Below are 20,084 nucleotides of genomic sequence, written 5' to 3'. Positions count from 1 at the left end.
TGGCTGCCATCTGCCTTTGGCACTGCCGCTGGGATGGCAACTCCTGGAGGAACTTGGTGCTGCTAATGCAGTGCCAAGCTCACTTCTTGCCCAATTAGGGTATTTACATTTTGACATAGCATTGCAAGAGCAACACAGATCAAGTGAGCGGTCGGGACATGAAATTCATCCAGCTGCCAGGTTCTTGACCCTGATTTGGCAATCTGACCCAACATGCCATTGCAGTTGCCAGATGTCAGCACAGATGTTGAATGCGAGTGCACTCTCTGTCCTTGGGTAGGGGATGCTCAGCCAGGATGTTTCATGATTGTGATGTTACTGACAAATCATGTGGGGCTGAAGACTGGGGCATTCGGATATATGTTCTGTTTTTTTGGTGGCCTGGGGAATATTTATTCTGCAATCAACGTCACTAAAGACAGATTATCAGGTCGTTGTCACAATGCTGTTTAAGGGACCCATGTCACGTTCAGAATTTTCTTACATTACAATACTAGACTGCATCAAATATATTTCCTTTGCTGTAAAGCACTTTGAAACATCATGAGTTCATGAAAGGTGCTACATAAATGCACCATTTTATTATAGCAGCTGGTACATGGTGTGTAGCATTTAGATCCAATTCACTTTCTGATATTCTGGAAGACATGTTGCGAAGCATGATCAAAAAGTCTTCAGGGCTGACTTTTCCCGTCCTGCCTGCCACAGGAATCGTCACAGGTGGGATGGACCATTTGAAGGTTCTGTTGACCTTGGGTCGGAATTTGCTGTCTCGAGGGGGGGGGGGGGCTGGGATTGGGGGTAGCGGGCGGGACCAGAAAATTTCACCCAACTGGATGTGCAGATGGACTGCTGCACCAGATCAATCTCATTACTGAGTGAAAGTTGGCTTGGAAGAGATTCAACAAGTTGACTTCCAAGAGGCAAAAGTAAACTTAACCGGGATGTTTATGCAGGCCCTCCTCTCTGTGGATCCCATGTCCATTTTATCCTTTAACAATAAGCTGTAGTGAGTAAGCAGAGCTCTTTCCTCTATTTCAATTCTGCAGTGTTTTGTGAAGCTGGTCAATGTACACGTGGGACACCTCATTGCACTGGAGGATGCCTCTGCATCCCATTGATACTGCAACCCATTGATGTGTTGATCTCTTATTAGAAGCATAGAATCCTTACAGTACAGAAGGAGGCCCTTTGGCCCATCAAGCCTGCACTGACAACAATCCCACCCAGGCCCTATCCTGGCAACCCCATGTCTTTACCCTAGTCCCCCTGACACTAAGGGGCAATTTAGCATGGCCAATCAAACTAACCTGCACATCTTTGGACTGTGGGAGGAAATGTCAAACCTTATGAAAGTTGCAGGTGTATGAGAAGAGAAGTTTACTGTCAGATTGCTGCCAATTATATTGATATTCTTATAGATCACTATTAAACTCACAATCCTTGATTCAGAGAGCAATACCATTTGATTGGGAAGAGTCCACTAGGTCTGCACCAGTTTGAGGAATATTACAATGAAAAATCCAAATGCATTGTAGGAGGATCAACTAAGTTGTGGTTTTTATATCACTTATTTTTGTGAGCAATGTTGATACCTCATGAGAAAAAGTGAGATCGATAACGAGCCCTTTTAAAGGCACACGTGATTTCTTTTAGGAGCAAAATACATCTGTCATTAAATTAGGAACAGGAGCTCTTCAAGCTACTCCATCATTCAGTAAATTCATAGCTGAATTTCCACCTCAACTCCACTTTACACATTGTTCCCATATTCCTTGAGTTGCTTAGTATGCCAAATTCTATCAATCTCTATCTATACACAATGATTGAGGATCCACAGTTCTCAGGAGCAGAATATTCAAAGATTCCTTTGAGGGAAGATCTTAATCCTAAATAGCTGACCATTTAATTCTGAGACTGTGAATCCCTGGTCCCGCCATGGGACACATCCTCTCAACATCTACACTGTCAAGTTGTTGAAGAATTTTATGTACATCAATGAGATTAACTCTCATTCTTTCACACTCCAGGGAGTAAAGGCCCGATCCGCTCCATCACCCCTCATATGGCAATCCTCTTATTCTGGAGATCAATCTAGTGTATTTCCATTGCACCCTGTCTAAGGCAAATATGTCATTCCTTTGGCAAGGAGACTGCAACTATACATAGAATCCCAACAGTGTAGAACAAGGCCATTCGGCCCATCAAGCCTGCACCGACAACAATCCCACTCAGGCCCTATCCTCATAACCCTATGTATTTACCCTGCTAATCTCCCTGACACTAAGGGGCAATTGAGCATGGCCAATCAACCTAACCCACACATAATCAACCTAACCCACACACAATCAACCTAACCCACACATCTTTGGACTGTAGGAGGAATCCAGAGCACCCGGTTACTCTGTTACCCCATGTTGCGACCAGGGGATTTTCATAGTAATTTCATTGCAGTGTTAATGTAAGCCTACCTGTGACGTTAATAAACAAACTTAAACTTAAAACTTGTGGTATTGTAAAGGGCCTATACATGATTGTAGTCTTTTGTTACAATCTGGTTGGAGACCATTGATGTTTAAATAAAAATACAGAAATCTAATTTTAACCAATAGAACTGCACCACAAGAATTCACATTTCTTTAAACAAGACAAACTTTATTATATATAAAAGACAAACAAAACAAGCACTATTAACTTAATAATATAGTTTCTTCTGATGCATATTATACATTCAGGTTTATTTTTTACTTTCCCTGAGAATTCTCTTATAAGAGACATTTATATATATATATATAATATATATATATATGCCGCAGTCTGAATTAATTTTCTTTAGCTCTATTTTCAGAGATAAAACTTTCATTTGCCCTATTCTGGTGTCTTTTCCAATAACTTGCAAGTTAATCTGCTGGTTATTTTCTTTTGCAATAAGATATGGTGGGGCCCAGTGTAGATCGTTCAACTAGCTTCAAACTAAGCAATCTTCCAGCCTCTGTTTCTTTTCAGATTCAAACTGAGCTACAGCCTCACCCACTTTCTATGCTGTCAAGAATGAAGGTAGCGTATTATTCTGCTTATAATGCAGGCCTATCTAACTGCCGTTTATTTTGGCTCACTTCCATTGAGAACTGCAAAACACATGAGATCCAAGCTGCAACTAAAAATCTCTCCCAGATAGATTGGAAGCAGAGAGCCTTCTCCATGATGATGTTGTCTGCTCTGGTCAATTCCTAAACAGACCTTTAAGTTAACTATCCCTCAATGTCAGAAGGGTGGATCACCTGAGTTGCACATTTCACACAGCCTTTATTTTCTTCTTCTCTTGTGAAACCGGGGGAGAAAAAACTCTGATGGAAATAAATCGTAAGCAGCTTACACAATGAATAAACCATTAAAACAAAATTGCACAGAACACAAAACAGAAATAAAACGAGTGACACACAGCAGGTGTTGGCATGTTACAACATACACATATATAAGAATGTATTTTAAAAATTGTTATGTTGTGTCCATTGCTGTTTGAAATACAGGGAAGGGGGCACATTATACAGTCTTACAAATTGTAAAATGTATTAAAAACCTACTGCAAAGAAGAGAGCAGCTTATAGAAAGTTGCAACATTCAGCACAGACCAGGCATTCCAGTCCATTATTTCCGTGCTAGCTCTTTGAAAGATCTATCCACTTAATCACACTGCCCTATTACTGGGGGTCGGTTAACTCAGTTGGCTGTTTTGTGCCGCAGAGTGATGCCAACAGCATGGGTTCAATTTCCGTACTGGCTGAGGTCGGAACTTCTCAACCTTGCCCCTTACCTGAGGTGTGGTGATCTTCAGGTTAAATCACAACCAGTCAGCTCTCCCCATCAAAGGGAAGAACATCTGGGACAATGGCAACTTTACCTACATAAAGCCCTGTAAACTTCTCTTTTCCAAGTATATACCCACTCTCTATTTCTATTGAACTTTACTATTGAATTATTATTGAATTCTTGGGGCAGCACGGGTGGCACAGTGCTTAACACTGCTGCCTCAGCTCCAGGGACCTGGGTTCGATTCCCGGCTTGGGTCACTGTCTGTGTGGAGGTTGCATGTTCTCCCCGTGTCTGTGTGGGTTTTCTCTGGGTACTCCGGTTTCCTTTTCTTTAGCTTTCTTTAGAATTTTCTTTAGCTCCAGCTATTTTCAGAGGTAAAACTTTCATTTGCCCTATTCTGGTGTCTTTTCCAATAACTTGCAAGTTAATCTGCTGGTTAGGTGCATTGGCCATGCTAAGTTGCCCCTTAGTGTCCTGGGATGTGTAAGTTAGAGGGATTAGCGGGGTAAATATGTGGGATTGCTGGGATAGGCCCTGGGTGGGATTGTTGTCGGTGCAGACTCGATGGGCCGAATGGCTTCCTTCTGCATTGTAGGGTTTATAAAATGGTATGATTCTTTCTCTACTACTTTTTCACGCACTGCATCCCAGACCATAAAGTCTACTATGTCAAAAAAAACCCTGTGCTTCTCACTGCTTTCTTTGCCAGTTATATCAAGGATTTTACTTTAAAAAAAAAAAGACTCAGAGTTGGCACCTACAGGGAGAATAAATTAAATACACAGAGTCACTTAAAACTGTTGTTCAGCAGATACAAAAACTCTAACTGGGCAGCTACATAGTTAAAACAAGGTCATGGTCACTCGGCTAAAGCAAGTCATTCCCATTGCCAGGAATTCCTAGTCTTGGCCACGATGTCAGGGAGACCGGATGCGAGGCAAAGATTAAACACATCCCCAAAGTGTGGGAGAGACAAAGGGAGAACTTAATCTCCTGGAAGCACAGCAAAGTGACCCACTGTTCCTGCTCTGTCAAGGCAGCCAAGGCCAGGAAGCGGCTAACTTGCATGTTCTTCTGACCAAGGGGAGATGGTGACGTAGTGGTATTGTCGCTGGGCTAACAATCTAGAGACCCAGGTTAATATACTGGGAGCCCAGTTTCAAATCCCAGCATGGCAGATGATGAAATTTGATTTAAAAACCTGGACAGTGAGCATCATGACCATGAAACCATTGTCAATTGTCCATGGTCGATTGTCATTAAAAAACCCATCACTAATGACCCTTTAGGGGAAAAAGACATGTGATCCCAGATCCATGGGATCTCAAATGCCTCTGAAATGGCTGAGCAAGGCACTCAGTTCAAGGGCAATTAGGGATGGGCAATAAATGCTGGGCAGCCAGCGATTCCGACATCCCATAAATGAATAAAGAAAAGTTGATGTGCAAATGTCTGAGGCTTATGCTGCGCTTCTGTATAAATCTGAGTGCATTAACTCTATATGGATAATTAATGACAGGTTAAATGTTTGCTGATTGGAAGTTCTTCCCCAACGTGACACGAACCAATGTAAGAATCAAAGGAGAGATTATCTTACATTCAAAAGATCAAACATATGCTCGCCCTAAACAGAATGCTGATCAATGAATTCTAACTGATCAATCATTTCTCATTCACTTGCATGGTACAGAGTTCGGAAAGACTATACTTTATTATGTCTGACTCTCTGGAAAGCCTAGCCAAGAATAACACTTTTATGTGATGTTCGGATTTATTTTTGAAACACTATCCAGCAATTTTGTTTATAGTTCTATGCTCAGTGTGATTAGTGCAATGCTGCTTTTTCCACCGCGGGGGCAACTGCACATATGATCCCTTATCATAAAGTCTGTATTTTCCTTTTGGATCGAGTTGCTGGCTGGCTGAAGAGGTACAATTCAGTTGTCTGGCTTAAAGATTTGAATAGGCTCTACTGGTTCTACAGATGTACAATGGACACCCATGAGTCCAATGTGATGGGTAGCACATGCTCGTCCCCATTCTACGCCAAATAGTGTGCACGCCACATTGGTTCTGAATTAGTTTTCCTTGGCAAACCTGATGTAGGATTTACAATTGTCCTTCAGCCACCTGGGTGTGTCTGATTCTTCATGCTGTTGTAAAAGAGCAATCATTTCAATATATACGATCTAAGGGATGATTCAGAGCTTGCCCTCACCAGATGATACATGTAGTGTTTTCATTGACTGTATTATTGAGCCCACTGGGACTATCACATTGTCTATCCTGCATTTTACAGAGAAGTGTTCTTCTCTTTGTCATCAATTAACCATAGATTTTATATCCCATGTTTTGGGTCAGTTACAGCTATTTGCTTTAGGCTGGAGGTATTTCCTGTGCTATAAATCTGCTTAAATACCCCAGGGTGACCGTTTGAGGCTGTTTTCACCAGGCCTAAAGAACAAAGAACAGTACAGCACAGGAAACAGGCCCTTCGGCCCTCCAAGCCTGTGCCGCTCATTGGTCCAACCAGACCATTCGTTTGTATCCCTCCATTCCCAGACTGTTCATGTGACTATCCAGGTAGGTCTTAAACGATGCCAGCGTGTCTGCCTCCACCACCCTACTCGGCAGCGCATTCCAGGCCCCCACCACCCTCTGTGTAAAAAATGTCCCTCTGATATCTGAGTTATACCTCGCCCCTCTCACCTTGAGCCCGTGACCCCTCGTGATCGTCACCTCCGACCTGGTAAAAAGCTTCCCAGAGAGAAGCTCTGTAAAATACAGAGAGTCATTTGGAGAGCACACAGACAATTCAATGCGATTCAATACTGCACCTTGAACATGCAAAATTCAGACTCTGGTCCATTTGAATTGGCTCAGAAGTCAGCAGGCAACATCCGACGTCCAACAACCCTCTGGGACGCCCTACAACTCTCTGGGACTGCTGGGAGACAATGGGTGACAGTGGAACTTGGATCCTCTGGAGCTGCTGTTGGCAGTCAGTGGCTCTGGAGCTGTTGAGGGTCAGGTTAGTTATTCTGTGGCACTGCCAAGAGGTACCTAATTTGGCATTGTGAGACTTGGGGTAATATCTAAAGTCACTTCCTTTGCATTTTCTGCAAGTCTAAAAGTTTTTTTTCGTCATTCGTGGGACACGGATGTTACTGGCTGGCCAGCATTTATTGCCCATCCCTAGTTGCCCTTGGAAGGCAGTTGAGAGTCAACCACATTGCTGTGGGTCTGGAGTCACATGTAGGTCAGACCGGGTAAGGACGACAGATTTCCTTCCCGAAAGGACATTAGTGAACCAGATGGTTTTTCTGACAATCGGCAATGGTTTCAGGTCATCAGTAGATTCTTAATTCCAGATTATTTTTAAAAAAAATCAAATTCCACCATCTGTCGTGGCAGAATACAAACCCAAGTCCCCAGAACATTAGCTGAGTTTCTGGATTCATAGTCTAGCAATAATTCCATAGCCTCCCCAAGTCTAAATGTATTGATGCTGGAAATGTTTTTTTCCTTCATTTCTTTTGGTTCAAACATTCTCTCAGCTCAGCCATGGGTTGAATCCAGAGTACAGCTCCCTGAGGTCCGACCATGGATGTGTCTCCATTCCAGCCTCAGAAGAGCAATTCACATTGAATCTCGGATATTTCTGTCACCCGCATTGGCCATCCGTGTGCGCAAGATTTTTCTTAACAAAACAAGCCGCGCGATGAATCAAAAGTCTGCATTTGGTTAGTGTTACAGGATCTGTTGGCAATTATAACTGGAAGTGAGGCTGTTCAGCAGTGATTTGTTCCAATAATGACACAGACAGACCTCCTGTTTTAAATTAAACTGAGGACTTAGTGGCATGTGTTCATTCTCTTGCATTCCTTGTAAGACTCCTATACAAAAAGAGACCAGATGTTAGCCACTGTGATATTTTTCCAGAGGTCATTTTTACTGAAAGATAACCTACTCACATAGGTAATCAAAAGTCCATTTGTAATCAGTAAAATAAATTGTGGAACACATTTTACTTGGTTATGGCTGTGACTATTGGGAATCAGTGGAGATTCAGCACAGTCTGATGCACTGTGCCATTGAATGGTAAGCTACACACACCACGCGCATGATATTGTCACGTGCTGAGCGGCTGAAATGGGCTCTGCGCCGAAGATTTGCTTTCTGCACAGAATTAGGGCTGAGGATATCCTCAGGCAAGGCTGCCTGGGACACTTTGCCCCTCTGTTGGGAGGTGGGTGAAGCAGCTTTGTCAGAAGCCCAATTGATCAGCCCTGCCACTCATTATAGGGGCAGCACAGTTGCACTGTGGTTAGCACTGCTGCCTCACAGCGCCAGGGACCCGGGTTCGATTCTCGGCTTGGGCCACTGACTGTGCGGAGTCTGCACGTTCTCCCCATGTCTGTGCGGGTTTCCTCCGGATGCTACAGTTTCCTCCCACAGTCTGAAAGACGTGCTGGTTAGACACATTGGCCATGCTAAATTCTCCCTCAGTGTACCCGAACAGGCGCCGGAGTGTGGCAACTAGGAGATTTTCACGCTAATTTTCATTGCAGTGTTAATGTAAGCCTACTTGTGACACTAATAAATAAACTTAAAACTCATTATACTAGGCAGGAGTTGGAAAGGAGAGGTGTGGTGTGGTGGGGTGGGGGGTGGGTGAGAAGCAATTGAGTGGGATAAGGTGAGGTGGGGTGGGGAAGGGGTTGGAGGTGCTGAGTTGAAGTGGGGGTAATGGGGTGGGGTGGGTTGAGGTGGGGAGGGAAGGGGTGGTGGAGAGGTTGCAAACCAGGAGGGAAACCGCATTCTGGAAACCTCTACAGTGGTGTCCTCTTGTCCACAGCAATTCATGGAGATTTAAAATGGAAACTGCAGATGAAGGTGGCATGTGGTGAACAGACATTGGGAGGAGCATGGCTGAGTTTTAACCCATGGCATGGTCTATTCATAGCAAGGGAAAGCAACACAAATTTAACAACAAAAAGATGAGAAGATATATCTAGAAATTTGAACATTGAAATTTCACGAAAGGGCCATTACTTAATGTATTTGTTAGCAGTGCTTCCTATATTACAGCAGTGACTACACTTTAGAAGTACCTCATTGACTGTAAAGTGCTTTCTTGCCGCTGTGAACTATTTGTTATTCCCATTGTTGGTCACTTTGCTCCCTGTCTAAGATTGAGGTACAATCAATTAAAAAGGAAATGAGTCACGGCAACCAGCCGGCACACAATATTAAACTCAGAAAAATGAGATCTGGTGATCATGTTGACAGGGTTAGTCCAGCATTTCATCTGCAGCCAACTGAACTTCTCAGTTGAAGCCAGAATTGCCTGGACTGCAGTCTCTCCATCTTAACAAGGTCAGTTTTACTTCAGCAGCAAATTTGGGCTTAACAGAGAAAGGAAGGAAGAACTTGCATTCATTTTGCACCATTCCGAGGACATCTGAAAGTGTTTCACACCCAGTGAAGCACATTCAAAGTGTTAGGAGGCTCTGCAGCCAGTTTGCATGTAGCAAGGATTGGAATAAATGCCTTTGTTAAATGATGTTAGTTGACACTTTAGGTTGGTTTACTCTTGAGACAGCACATCTGATAATGCAGCACTCCGTTGCCACTGAAACTTAGCTATTGTGCTTGAGTTTCTGGAGTGAGATTGTACCCATTAGCTGCTGCTTCAGAGCTGAGAGTGCTTGACTAAGTCAAACTGATCCATAATCTGTGACCGTGTGAGCCTTTAATGACAGTACCACTTTCTCTTTCTGCTACAATTGCTAAAAGCACCATAAATTATATAAAACTGTCATGGAGTCAGTTAGCCAAATAAACATAAAATCATAGAATCCCTACAGTGCAGAAGCAGCCCATTCGGCCCATAGGGTCTGCACCAACTCTTACCCAGTGGGACTGAAACACCTGAGAAACAATTAGTCACACTGCAACATGCTGCAACAGAGAAGACTGAAGGGCAATCTGATTGAGATGTTCAAGGTTATGAGGGGCATGGACAGGGTGGATGGGGAGCAGCTGTTCCACTTAGTTGAAGCGTCAGTTACGAGTTAAAAGTGAGGGCTGGGAGCTTTAGGGGGGATCTGAGGAAAAACGTTTTTACCCAGAGGGTGGTGATGGCCTGGAATGCACTTCCTGGGAGGGTGGTGGAGGTGGGATGCCTCACACCCTTTAAAAAGTACCAGGACGAGTACTTGGCACATCATAGGCTATGGGCCAAGTGCTGACAAGTAGGATTAGGTGGGCAGGTCAGGGCCTTTCATGCATCGGTGCAGACTCGATGGGCTGAAGGGCCTCTTCTGCACTGTAGTATTCTATGAACATCCTGATATCAGTTAGTCCAACAGGAGTAGGAGTGTTATCAATATGGTATTAATCGTCACATGGTAATATAGCTGCACATTCTGCTATCAGTCAGACATGCAGTATGGGATTGCGCCATCATATGGTCCATCAGTCACATGGAGATTGGACTGCAGCAGTGTTGAGAGAATTAGACACACACTGAGAAGATAACCTCACACAATTGGACAATCAACCAGGCAGCAATTATCATAGGGACAGTCAATCATACTACAAGGGTTACATTGTCATCGAACAGCCATTTAGACAACAGTAGAGCAGGTGTGTTGTGGTGTCTGTCAATCACACAGGTTTAGAGGTACACCAGTATGGGTACAGTTAATCACTAACGTTGTACCATCATGCGAATGGTCGATGTCACTATATTAGGGCTACCCTCTCACAGGGACTATAAAACTTGAAGGGAAATGTTTTTTTCCTGTAAGAGGAATTTTCTGAGATGTTCTGCTGGGGTGTCTTGTATTGAATGATCCCATTCAGTCAATATATTAACTACACGCTGACTTTGTAGTCTAAGAATGAATAGGAATTTATTTGCTAATCCATGCATCAGGAGGGAGAGCAGTCATGGGAAGCTGATTGCCCTCTCTGATTTTGCATTACAGACATAGAATTAATATATTGTCCTGAACATTTCAATCTCCCGCCCAGCCTTGTCACCCAGACTGGAGGGTCCAATTACAATATTTCACAGTATTACCTTAGCCAATAACATTCCACCTGTCAACAGGATTAGGAGATCATTAGCTTATTGCACCTAAGGTTCCTACCCCATTACCTAGGAAACCTAACCCACGTCAATCCGGTGCCCAAGGCCATAGCTAACATCTGTGAATTTTAATTAGCAAAAAGAGTCATTCTCTGCCTGAATCTGGCCTCTTCTTATCAGCTTGAGAGAATGCGCTAGCCTCGCTAACCATGAATGAATTCACTCCCATTGATTCCAAGCCTATGATTAAACTTGCCTTTGCGTATCCAAAACCGATAAGAGAAACGGCCTTTCTATGCCCCAGCGTGTTAAAATAATTTGGTCTGCCGACCACTGTGTTTCCCATCATGCTGCATTCAGAACGAAGTTGGCCAAGATGCACAATACTATATATATTGAAGATACAGTTTAAGCTTATCATGCTTGGTTATTTTGTGTTTATACAGTTTAATAATATCGTTGCATATTTTGTTCCAGGCACATTGTGAATTCTCACTATATCTAAGGCACTTTATAATTACTTTAACCTAGTCTACTTATTATAGTAAAACTAAAATGAAGGGCTTCATACTAAGAATTCTATACTACCCCCCACCCCTCCCCCAATCACTCCCTGATCTCAGGACAATAAATGACCATTAAAAATATTTCTGCAGATGAGCAATCAAAAGAATCACGGAATTTGGCAGCACAGAAGGAGGCCATTTCTTCCTGTGCCAGGTCTCCAGTAGAGTTATCCCATCAGTGCCACTTCATTACTCTTTTGCTAAGACCCTCGTATATCAGCAACTTGAGATTTGTCATTGGCGAGCTTTTTGAGGCAGGAAAAACTGTGCAGAAACAGGATGAGCTCAATATTGTTTCTTTTTTGTTATGAACTCCCTGTTCTTGTCACTGACCCTTCAGCCCATCCCACTACCCTCCCCTCCCCCCATTCCATTCATTACAGGTAGGGTGGCACGGTGGCACAGTGGTTAGCACTGCTGCCTCACAGCGCCAGGAAGCCGGGTTCGATTCTCAGCTTGGGTGACTGTCTGTGTGGAGTTTGCACATTCTCCCCGTGCCTGCGTGGGTTTCCTCCAGATGCTCCGGTTTCCTCCCACAGTCCAAAGATGTTTGGGTTAGGTGCATTGGCCATGCTAAATTGTCTCATAGTGTCCCGGGATGCATAGGTTAGAGAGATTGGTGGGGTAAATATGTGGGGTTATGGGCTTAGGGCCTGCGTGGGATTGTTGTTGGTGCAGACTCGATGGGCTAAATGGCCTCTTTCTGTACTGTAGGGGTTCTATGATCAAGCAGTTTGTCATCTATAGTCTGGCAGAATGATCTCTTTCTAAGGCTCCTTGCCAATGCCTTTATTATGTTGGGTATTTGGAGTTGTACATATAATTATCCCAAATGTCAGCTGACTGACCTTTAGTGGACCCAACCAGGCATGGCTGAATGCATTGCCATTCAAACATCCTGCTGGTCAGACAATCCGCATCCTTCATGTTGACCAGTTTTTAGAATCATAGAATCCCTACAGTGCAGAAGGGGACCATTCGGCCCATCATGTCTACATCGACCACAATCCCACCCAGGCCCTATTCCCGTAACCCCGCTTATTTACTGTGCTAATCCCCTGACACAAGGGTCAATATGGCATGGCCAATCAACCTAACCCACACATCTTTGGACTGTGGGAGGAAACCAGAGCACCCGGAGGAAACCCACGCAGACATGGGGAGAATGTGCACACTCCACACAGACAGTGACCCAAGGCCAGAATTGAACCCGAGTCCCTGGCGCTGTGAGGCAGCAGTGCTAACCACTATGCCACTGTGTCGCCCTCAATACTAACAGATTCTGAACCACTGGAGCCTTCTAGCCTTTTGTGCTTCCCTTTCTCCAGCCTATCCGCCAAGGAACTGCCTCCTGATAGCTATTCACATACTATACTTTTTAAAATTTCTCTTCGCATGGCTCTTATTGTTCCATGCTAACACCCTTCTCCAATTTAATCATTCCGTAGACTCCACTTAATCATTTTCCATTTTATCCTATTCCTTTGAGTGCGACTGTTTTTCACCCCTTCATTTTTCCCTGTGTTCTGTTCCTTTTTAAAGGCTGTTCCTCAGTAATATTTGAGGAAAGGTCCATACTCAAATCTGGGGAGGCGATGGCCTAGTGGTATTATTACCAGACTATTATTCCAGAAACTCAGCTAATGTTCTGGGGACCAGGGTTCGAATCCCGTCATGGCAGATGGTGGAATTTGAATTCAATTAAAAATATTTGGAATTAAGAATCTACTGATGACCATGAAACCATTGTCAATTGTCAGATAAACCCATCTGGTTCACTAATGTCCTCGAGGGAAGGAAATCTGCGGTCCTTACCTAGTCTGGCCAACATGTGACGCCGGAGCCACAGCAATATGGTTGACTTTCAGGCAGCTAGGGATGGACAACAAATGTTAGCCAGCTAGCGACACCCCGTCCCATGAATGAATAATTTTAAAAAATCATGTCCCCAGTAATGCTGCCTGGCCCTGTTTCTTTTTTACTCCATCTTAAATGCTCCTTGTGTACCTTGGGTCATGGACCTGCTTGACTTATCATCAGTGGGAGATTAAAAAGCATCAGCTGAGCAGGAATGGATAAGGTGGCCACAGCAGCCTTAACGCAGACTGGTTTAGCTGGTCCTCCAGTAAGCTCACTCTGTGCCTCTCGTTTGCTGTGTTACATTGACTGTCTGCTCCTTGTTCCAGAGTCAGGCCAGTAGCGAATTGGAGGACCAGCTGAGGTCCGCATCGAGCGTCACGGAGCTGATGGACATTTTCTATCCAGAATACAGGAAGATCCACGAGTGTCTGCAAAGGAAAATCCACGTTGTGCAGCGTGCAATGACAGAGGCTGAAGAACTGGAATGGAAGGAGGCAGCTGCGTTTACATTGTCGTGGGAAGACGATGATATAAAAAGTGAGGAACATTCATGCTTCATTTGTTAAGTTAGGAGGTAAAGAAGAAACCTGAGCAAATCTTTCAGTTATTTCACACATTTATACAACATCAGGACCTCCCAGTTAAAGTTTAACACTGCAATTAAGATACTGTGAAAATTCCCTAGTCGCCCCACTCTGGCGCCTGTTCGGGTACACCCAAGGGAGACTGTAGCATGGCCAGCTGAGTGTTGCAGGCAATGAAGTACTTCAGCAGTGTTGACCCTGCTGTAGGGGACTGATGCATCCAATTTCTTATCTTTCTAGTGCAAAAGGAGGCCATTTGGCCCATCAAACTTACACCGATAACAGTCCCACCCAGGCCCTATCCCTATAACCCCACATAGTTACCTGCTAGCCCATCCTTGGAATGTGGGAGGAAACCGGAACAGCTGGAGGAAACCCATGTAGACATGGGGAGAATGTGTAAACTCCACACAGACCTCCATCCAAGGCTGGAATCGAACCCGGGTCCCTGGTGCTGTGAGGCAGCAGTGCTAACCACTGGGCCACCTTGCCGCCCAAGATCCTGCATATGTCTGACGGTGGGATTTCCTCAGAAACTGGTGCAGAAAAGACCATCCGAAGGGAAACTGATAGGATAGATGAGGGAAACTATTTTTCCTGGCTAGGATATCTAGACCAGAGGACACAGTCTAAAACTTAGAGCTCAACTCTAAAGAATGAAGTTAGAAAACTCTTCTACACATAGAAGTTTGGGACTTTCTTCTACAAACAGTAATTTGATAAATCAATTATTAATTTTAAATCTGAGATTGATAGATTTTTGTTAACCAAAGGTTTTTAGTGTTACTGAGTAAAGCACAGATCAGCTGAGATCTCATTGAATGGTAAAACCGGCTCTCGGGATAAGTGGTCAACCCTCTATCCTATATTGCATTGAGTTGGTGCTTCTACACATTGTGAAATCGAATACTATAACCCAGGCTCATGTCCTTCCCTCTGCCCTCAGTTTCCCATGGAGTAGCCTATGTAGTACATTATGTTGGTAGAGGGAGGAGGTCTGCAAACACAAGTTGCATTCTCTGAAACCATTGAAAGCAAGATCTGCAAGGTGGATGAGTAGACTGGCCGTGGCAACATGATATAGGAAGCCATTCAAGCAGAGGGAGCAAATAGGATTGTATCTATATCAGGTTTTTTGATTTGGTTTATCATTGTTACATGTATTAGTATACAGTCAAAAGTAATGTTCCTTGCACGCTATATAGACAAAGCATACCATTCATAGAGAAAGAAACAAGAGAGTGCAGAATGTAGTGTTACAGTTATAACTAGGATGTAGAGAAAGATCAATTTAATGTGAGATAGGTCCATTCAAAAGTCTGATGGAAGCAGGGAAAAAGCTGTTTTTGAGTCGGTTGGTACGTGACCTCAGACTTTATATCTTTTTCCCGATGGAAGAAGGTGGGAGAGAGTATGTCCGGGATGTGTGGGTCGTTGATTATGCTGGCTGCTTTTCCGAGGCAGCGGGACGTGTAGACAGTGTCAATAGATGGGAGGCTGGTTTGCATGCTGGACTGGGCTTCATTCACGACCATTTGTAGTTTTTTGCGGTCTTGGGCAGAGCAGGACCATACCAAGCTGCGATACAACCAGAATGAATGCTTTCTATGGTACATCTGTAAAAGTTGGTGAGAGTTGTAGCGGATATGCCAAATTTCCTTAGTCTCCTGAGAAAGTAGAGGCATTAGTGGGCTTTCTTAACTATAGACCTGCATGGAGGGACCAGGACAGATTGTTGGTGATCTGGACACTGAAATCCTTGAAGCTCTTGACCATTTCTACTTCATCCCCATTGATATAGACAGGGGCATGCCCTCCACCACGCTTCCTGAAATCAATGACAATCTCCTTCATTTTGTTGACATTGAGGGAGAGATTATTGTCGTTGCACCAGTTCATCAGATTCTCTATCTCTTTCCTGTACTGTGATAGTATAGTGAGGGGGATTGACACTTTTCTCTGCAGCAGTGAATGAGAGTCCGGGTGACTGTGTTCCCCTGCCTAGTGCCAAGGTTTGGCCCATCTGCTCATGGTTGGAGAGGAACTTGCAGTGCGAGGGGGAGGATTCAGGTGTCATGGTCCATGTAGATATCAGCATCACAGGCAGGACAAGTAAAACAATTATGCATAGTGAGTTTGAGAAACTTGGTGCCAAAGTAAGAAGCAGAATCTCGAAGGTAATAACCCTAAGTCACATACAAATTGGCATAAGGCAAATAGGGATGAATGCATTAGCCCAAAGACTGGCATGGGTGAAGTGGGCTCTGGTTCATGGGGCACTGGTAACTGGAGAAAGTGGGGGCAGTACCATTGGGCAGTCTTCATTTTGGAACACATGTTCTTACAAATTGCATAACTAGGGACGTAGAAAGGGCTTAAAACTAAATAGTTGGATCAGGGGATCAAATAGGAGAAGGTGTGGTATATCAAAGAATGGAGATAAGCTAAGAGAGGATGGTATTAATATGGGAAAGGATAAACAATTCATGACAGGGAGGGATAGAGAGTATGGCTGGAATTTTACTGGCCCCCTGCCATGGGAATCAGGGCGGGCGAGAGACAGAGCATGGGAAGGTCTGTCGACCTCGGGCAGGATTTTATGGTTTTGGGACGAGTGTAAAATCCCACCTACAAGTCTAAGAGTAACCAACAGATAAGGCTAGATTACAAAAATAATAAAAAAACAAAACTAAAGGCTTTGTATCTGAATGCACATAGCTTTCAACACAGATTAAATGAAAGCACAAATAGAAATAAATAAGTATGAGCTGATAGCCATTACAGAGACATGGCTGCAGGATGGCATAGATTGGGACCTGAATATTGAAGGATATGTGACATTTAGAAAGAATAAGAACATAGGAAAAGGTGTCTCAGTTAGTTAAAGACGACATTAACACAATAGTGAGGAATGACCTAAGTTCAGGAAACCAGAAGTGGTTTGGGTGAAGATGAGGAATGGTAAAGTCAAGAAATTGCTTGTAGAAGTGGTGTACAGGTGGCCTAACAGTAACCACATAGTGTGATGGAGTATCAAAGAAGAAATAGTGACAGCTTGTCAGAAAGGTACGACAATTATCATGGGGGATTTTAAGCTACATACAGACTGGAATAACCAGATGGGCAAAGGTATTGTATGTGACAAATAGTGTAGAATGCTTTTGGGATAATTTCATGTCCTGGAGCCAACCTGGAAGACTAGACCTGGTCTTATGCAGAGAGAATTAATTAATGAGGGTGCCCCTTGGTAGCAGTGATCAATATATGATTGCATTTTACATTTGGTTTAAAGGAGAGAAGAGTGGGTCCATGACTAGTATTTTAAATTTAAATAAGGGCAATTATGAGAATATCAAAGCAGAGCTAATGAAAATGAACAGACAATTTAGGTTAAGAGATAGGCCAACAGCAATGCGGTTGCCAACATTTGAAGGAGTATTTCAGAATACACAAAATACATGCATTCCAATGTAAAGGTTGGATCAAAAGGTTGGATTCCCCATTGGTGCTTAACTAAAAAAGTTAAACATAGTATCAGACTTGAAGAAAGAGCATATGATTGCACATTGATGAGCGGCAGTTCAGAAGATTAGACAGAATATAAAAATAAACGGCACAAATAACTAAAAGATAAATAATGAAGGACAAATTAGAGTTCAAGGGAAAGTTAGCTAGGAATATAAAGACATAGAAACATAGAAGATAGGAGCAGGAGGAGGCCATTTGGACCTTCTCCATCCCTGGAATCAGCCTGGTAAACCTTTGCTGCACTCCCTCAACAGCAAGAACATTCTTCCTCGGAAAAAGAGACCAAAACTGCACACAATACTCTAGGTGTGGCCTCACCAAGGCCCTGTATAATTGCAACAACACTTCACTGCTCCTGTACTCAAAACCCCTTGCAATGAAGGCCAACATTTGCTTTCTTTACCGCCTGCTCTGCCATTCATTACGATCATGGCTGATTGTCCAATTCAATAGCCTAATCCTGCTTTTTCCCCATAACCTTTGATCCCATTCACCCCAAGTGCTATATCTTGCTGCCTCTTGAATATATTCAATGTTTTGGCATCAACTACATCCTGTGACAATGAATTCCACAGGCTCACCATTCATTGGGTGAAGAAATGTTTCCTCATCTCCATCCTAAATGGTCTACCCTGAATCCTCAGACTGTGACCCCTGGTTCTGGACTCCCCCATCATCGGGAACATCCTCCCTGCATCTACCCTGTCTAGTCCTGTTAGAATTTTATAAGTCTCTATGAGATCCCCCCTCATTCGTCTGAACTCCAGCGAAAACAATCCTAACTGAGACAATCTCTCCTCAGATATCAGTCCCGCCATCCCCGGAATCAGCCTGGTAAACCTTCGCTGCACTCCCTCAACAGCAAGAACATTCTTCCTCGGAAAAGGAGACCAAAACTGCACACAATACTCTAGGTGTGGCCTCACCAAAGCCCTGTATAATTGCAGCAACACATCCCTGCTCCTGTACTCAAAACTCCTTGCAATGAAGGCCAACATTTGCTTTCTTTACCGCCTGCATGCTTACCTTCAGTGACTGGTGCACAAGGACGCCCCTCTCCTAATTTACAGCCATTCGGGTAGTAATTTGCTGCCTTGTTTTTGCTTCCAAAGTGAATAACCTCACATTTATCCAAATTATACTGCATCTGCCATTGATTAGCCCACTCACCCAATCTGTCCAGATCATTCTGAAGGATCTCTGCAGGTAGTAAGAGTTTCTACAGATATTTTTTTAAAAAGAGTTAACAAAGTGAAGGTTGGTCATGTAGAAATTAGTTCTGGGGAATTAATAATGGAAAATAAGGAGATGACAAATGAATTGACAGGTATGTTGCATGGTCTTCACCTTTGAGGCTACAAGTAAAATTCCAGAAATAACTATAAACCAGAAAATGGGGGGGAGGGAGGAACTCGAGAAAATGACAATCACCAGGGAAATGTTGCCTGGTCTGGAGAGCATTAGCTATAAGGAGAGATTGGAGAAACTTGGTTTGTTCTCACTGGAACGACGGAGGTTGCGGGGCGACCTGATAGAAGTCTATAAGATTATGAGAGGCATGGACAGAGTGGATAGTCAGAAGCTTTTTCCCAGGGTGGAAGAGTCAATTACTAGGGATCATAGGTTTAAGATGTGAGGGGCAAAGCTTAAAGGAGATGTACGAGGCAAGTTTATTACACAGAGGGTGGTGGGTGCCTGGAACTCGCTATTCAAAGCTATTATTAAAGAATTCATAACAGGCCCTTAGATAAATTCAAGGTAATCAGGCAGAGTCAATATGGTTTTGTGAAAGGAAATCATGTTTAACAAATTTCTTGGAGTTCTTTGAAGAAGTAACAGCTCCTGTAAATGCACTGTGCTCAGATTTTCAAAAGGCAGTAGCTAAGATGCCTCTTCAAAGGTCATTGCCGCAAATGAAAACTCATGGTGTAGGGGGTAACATTGGTAATGGATAGAAGATTGGCTTGCTAACAGGAACCAGAGAGTAGGCATAAATGGGTAATTTTCTGGTTGGCAGGATGTGAAGAGTGGTGTGTCACAGGAATCACTGCTGGGGCTTCAAACATTTACAGTTTACATCAATGATTTGAATGAAGAGACTGAAGGTCTGGTCGCTAAATTTGCTGATGACACAAAGGTAGGCAGGAAAGTAAATTGCGACAAAGACATAAGGCTACAAAGCAGACGGGGAATAGAGGGATACAAGCGAATCAAAGTTCAAAGTTTATTTATTAATCACAAGTAAGGCTTACATTAACACTGCAATGAAGTTACTGTGAAATTCCTTTAGTCGCCACACTTCGGCACCTGTTCGGGTCAATGCAACAAATTAGCACGTCTTTCAATCTGTGGGAGGAAACCTGAGCACCCAGAGGAAACCCACACAGACACGGGGAGAACATGCAAACTCCACACAGACAGTGACCCAAGCCAGGAATTGAACCCTGGTCCCTGGCAGCAGTGCTAACCACTGTGCCACCATGCAATCAGATGGTTGGCCAGCAGTTGGTTTAGATAGGACAACATGATCAGCACAGTCTAGGAGGGCTGAAGGGCCTATTCCTGTGCTGTACTGTTCTTTGTTCTAAAAGTATGTAGATAGGTTAAGTGAATGGGCAAAATTCTGAAAAATGG

The 20,084-nt window shown here is 43.6% G+C and overlaps 1 protein-coding gene across 1 annotated transcript in view; it reads left to right on the top strand.

The window, feature by feature from the left end:
* The window catches only part of LOC144505047 (vascular endothelial growth factor C-like), a 67,334-nt gene that overhangs the window by 31,181 nt on the left and 16,069 nt on the right, over positions 1-20,084 (top strand). Inside the window, exon 2 of the mRNA XM_078230755.1 lies at positions 13,671-13,875. Coding sequence (XP_078086881.1) covers positions 13,671-13,875 — 205 coding nt within the window. The remainder of the gene's footprint in view (positions 1-13,670; positions 13,876-20,084) is intronic.

This window comes from Mustelus asterias, chromosome 16 (assembly GCF_964213995.1).
Source record: "Mustelus asterias chromosome 16, sMusAst1.hap1.1, whole genome shotgun sequence".
Lineage (NCBI taxonomy): Eukaryota > Metazoa > Chordata > Chondrichthyes > Carcharhiniformes > Triakidae > Mustelus > Mustelus asterias.
This window is presented reverse-complemented; position numbering and strand designations above follow the sequence as displayed.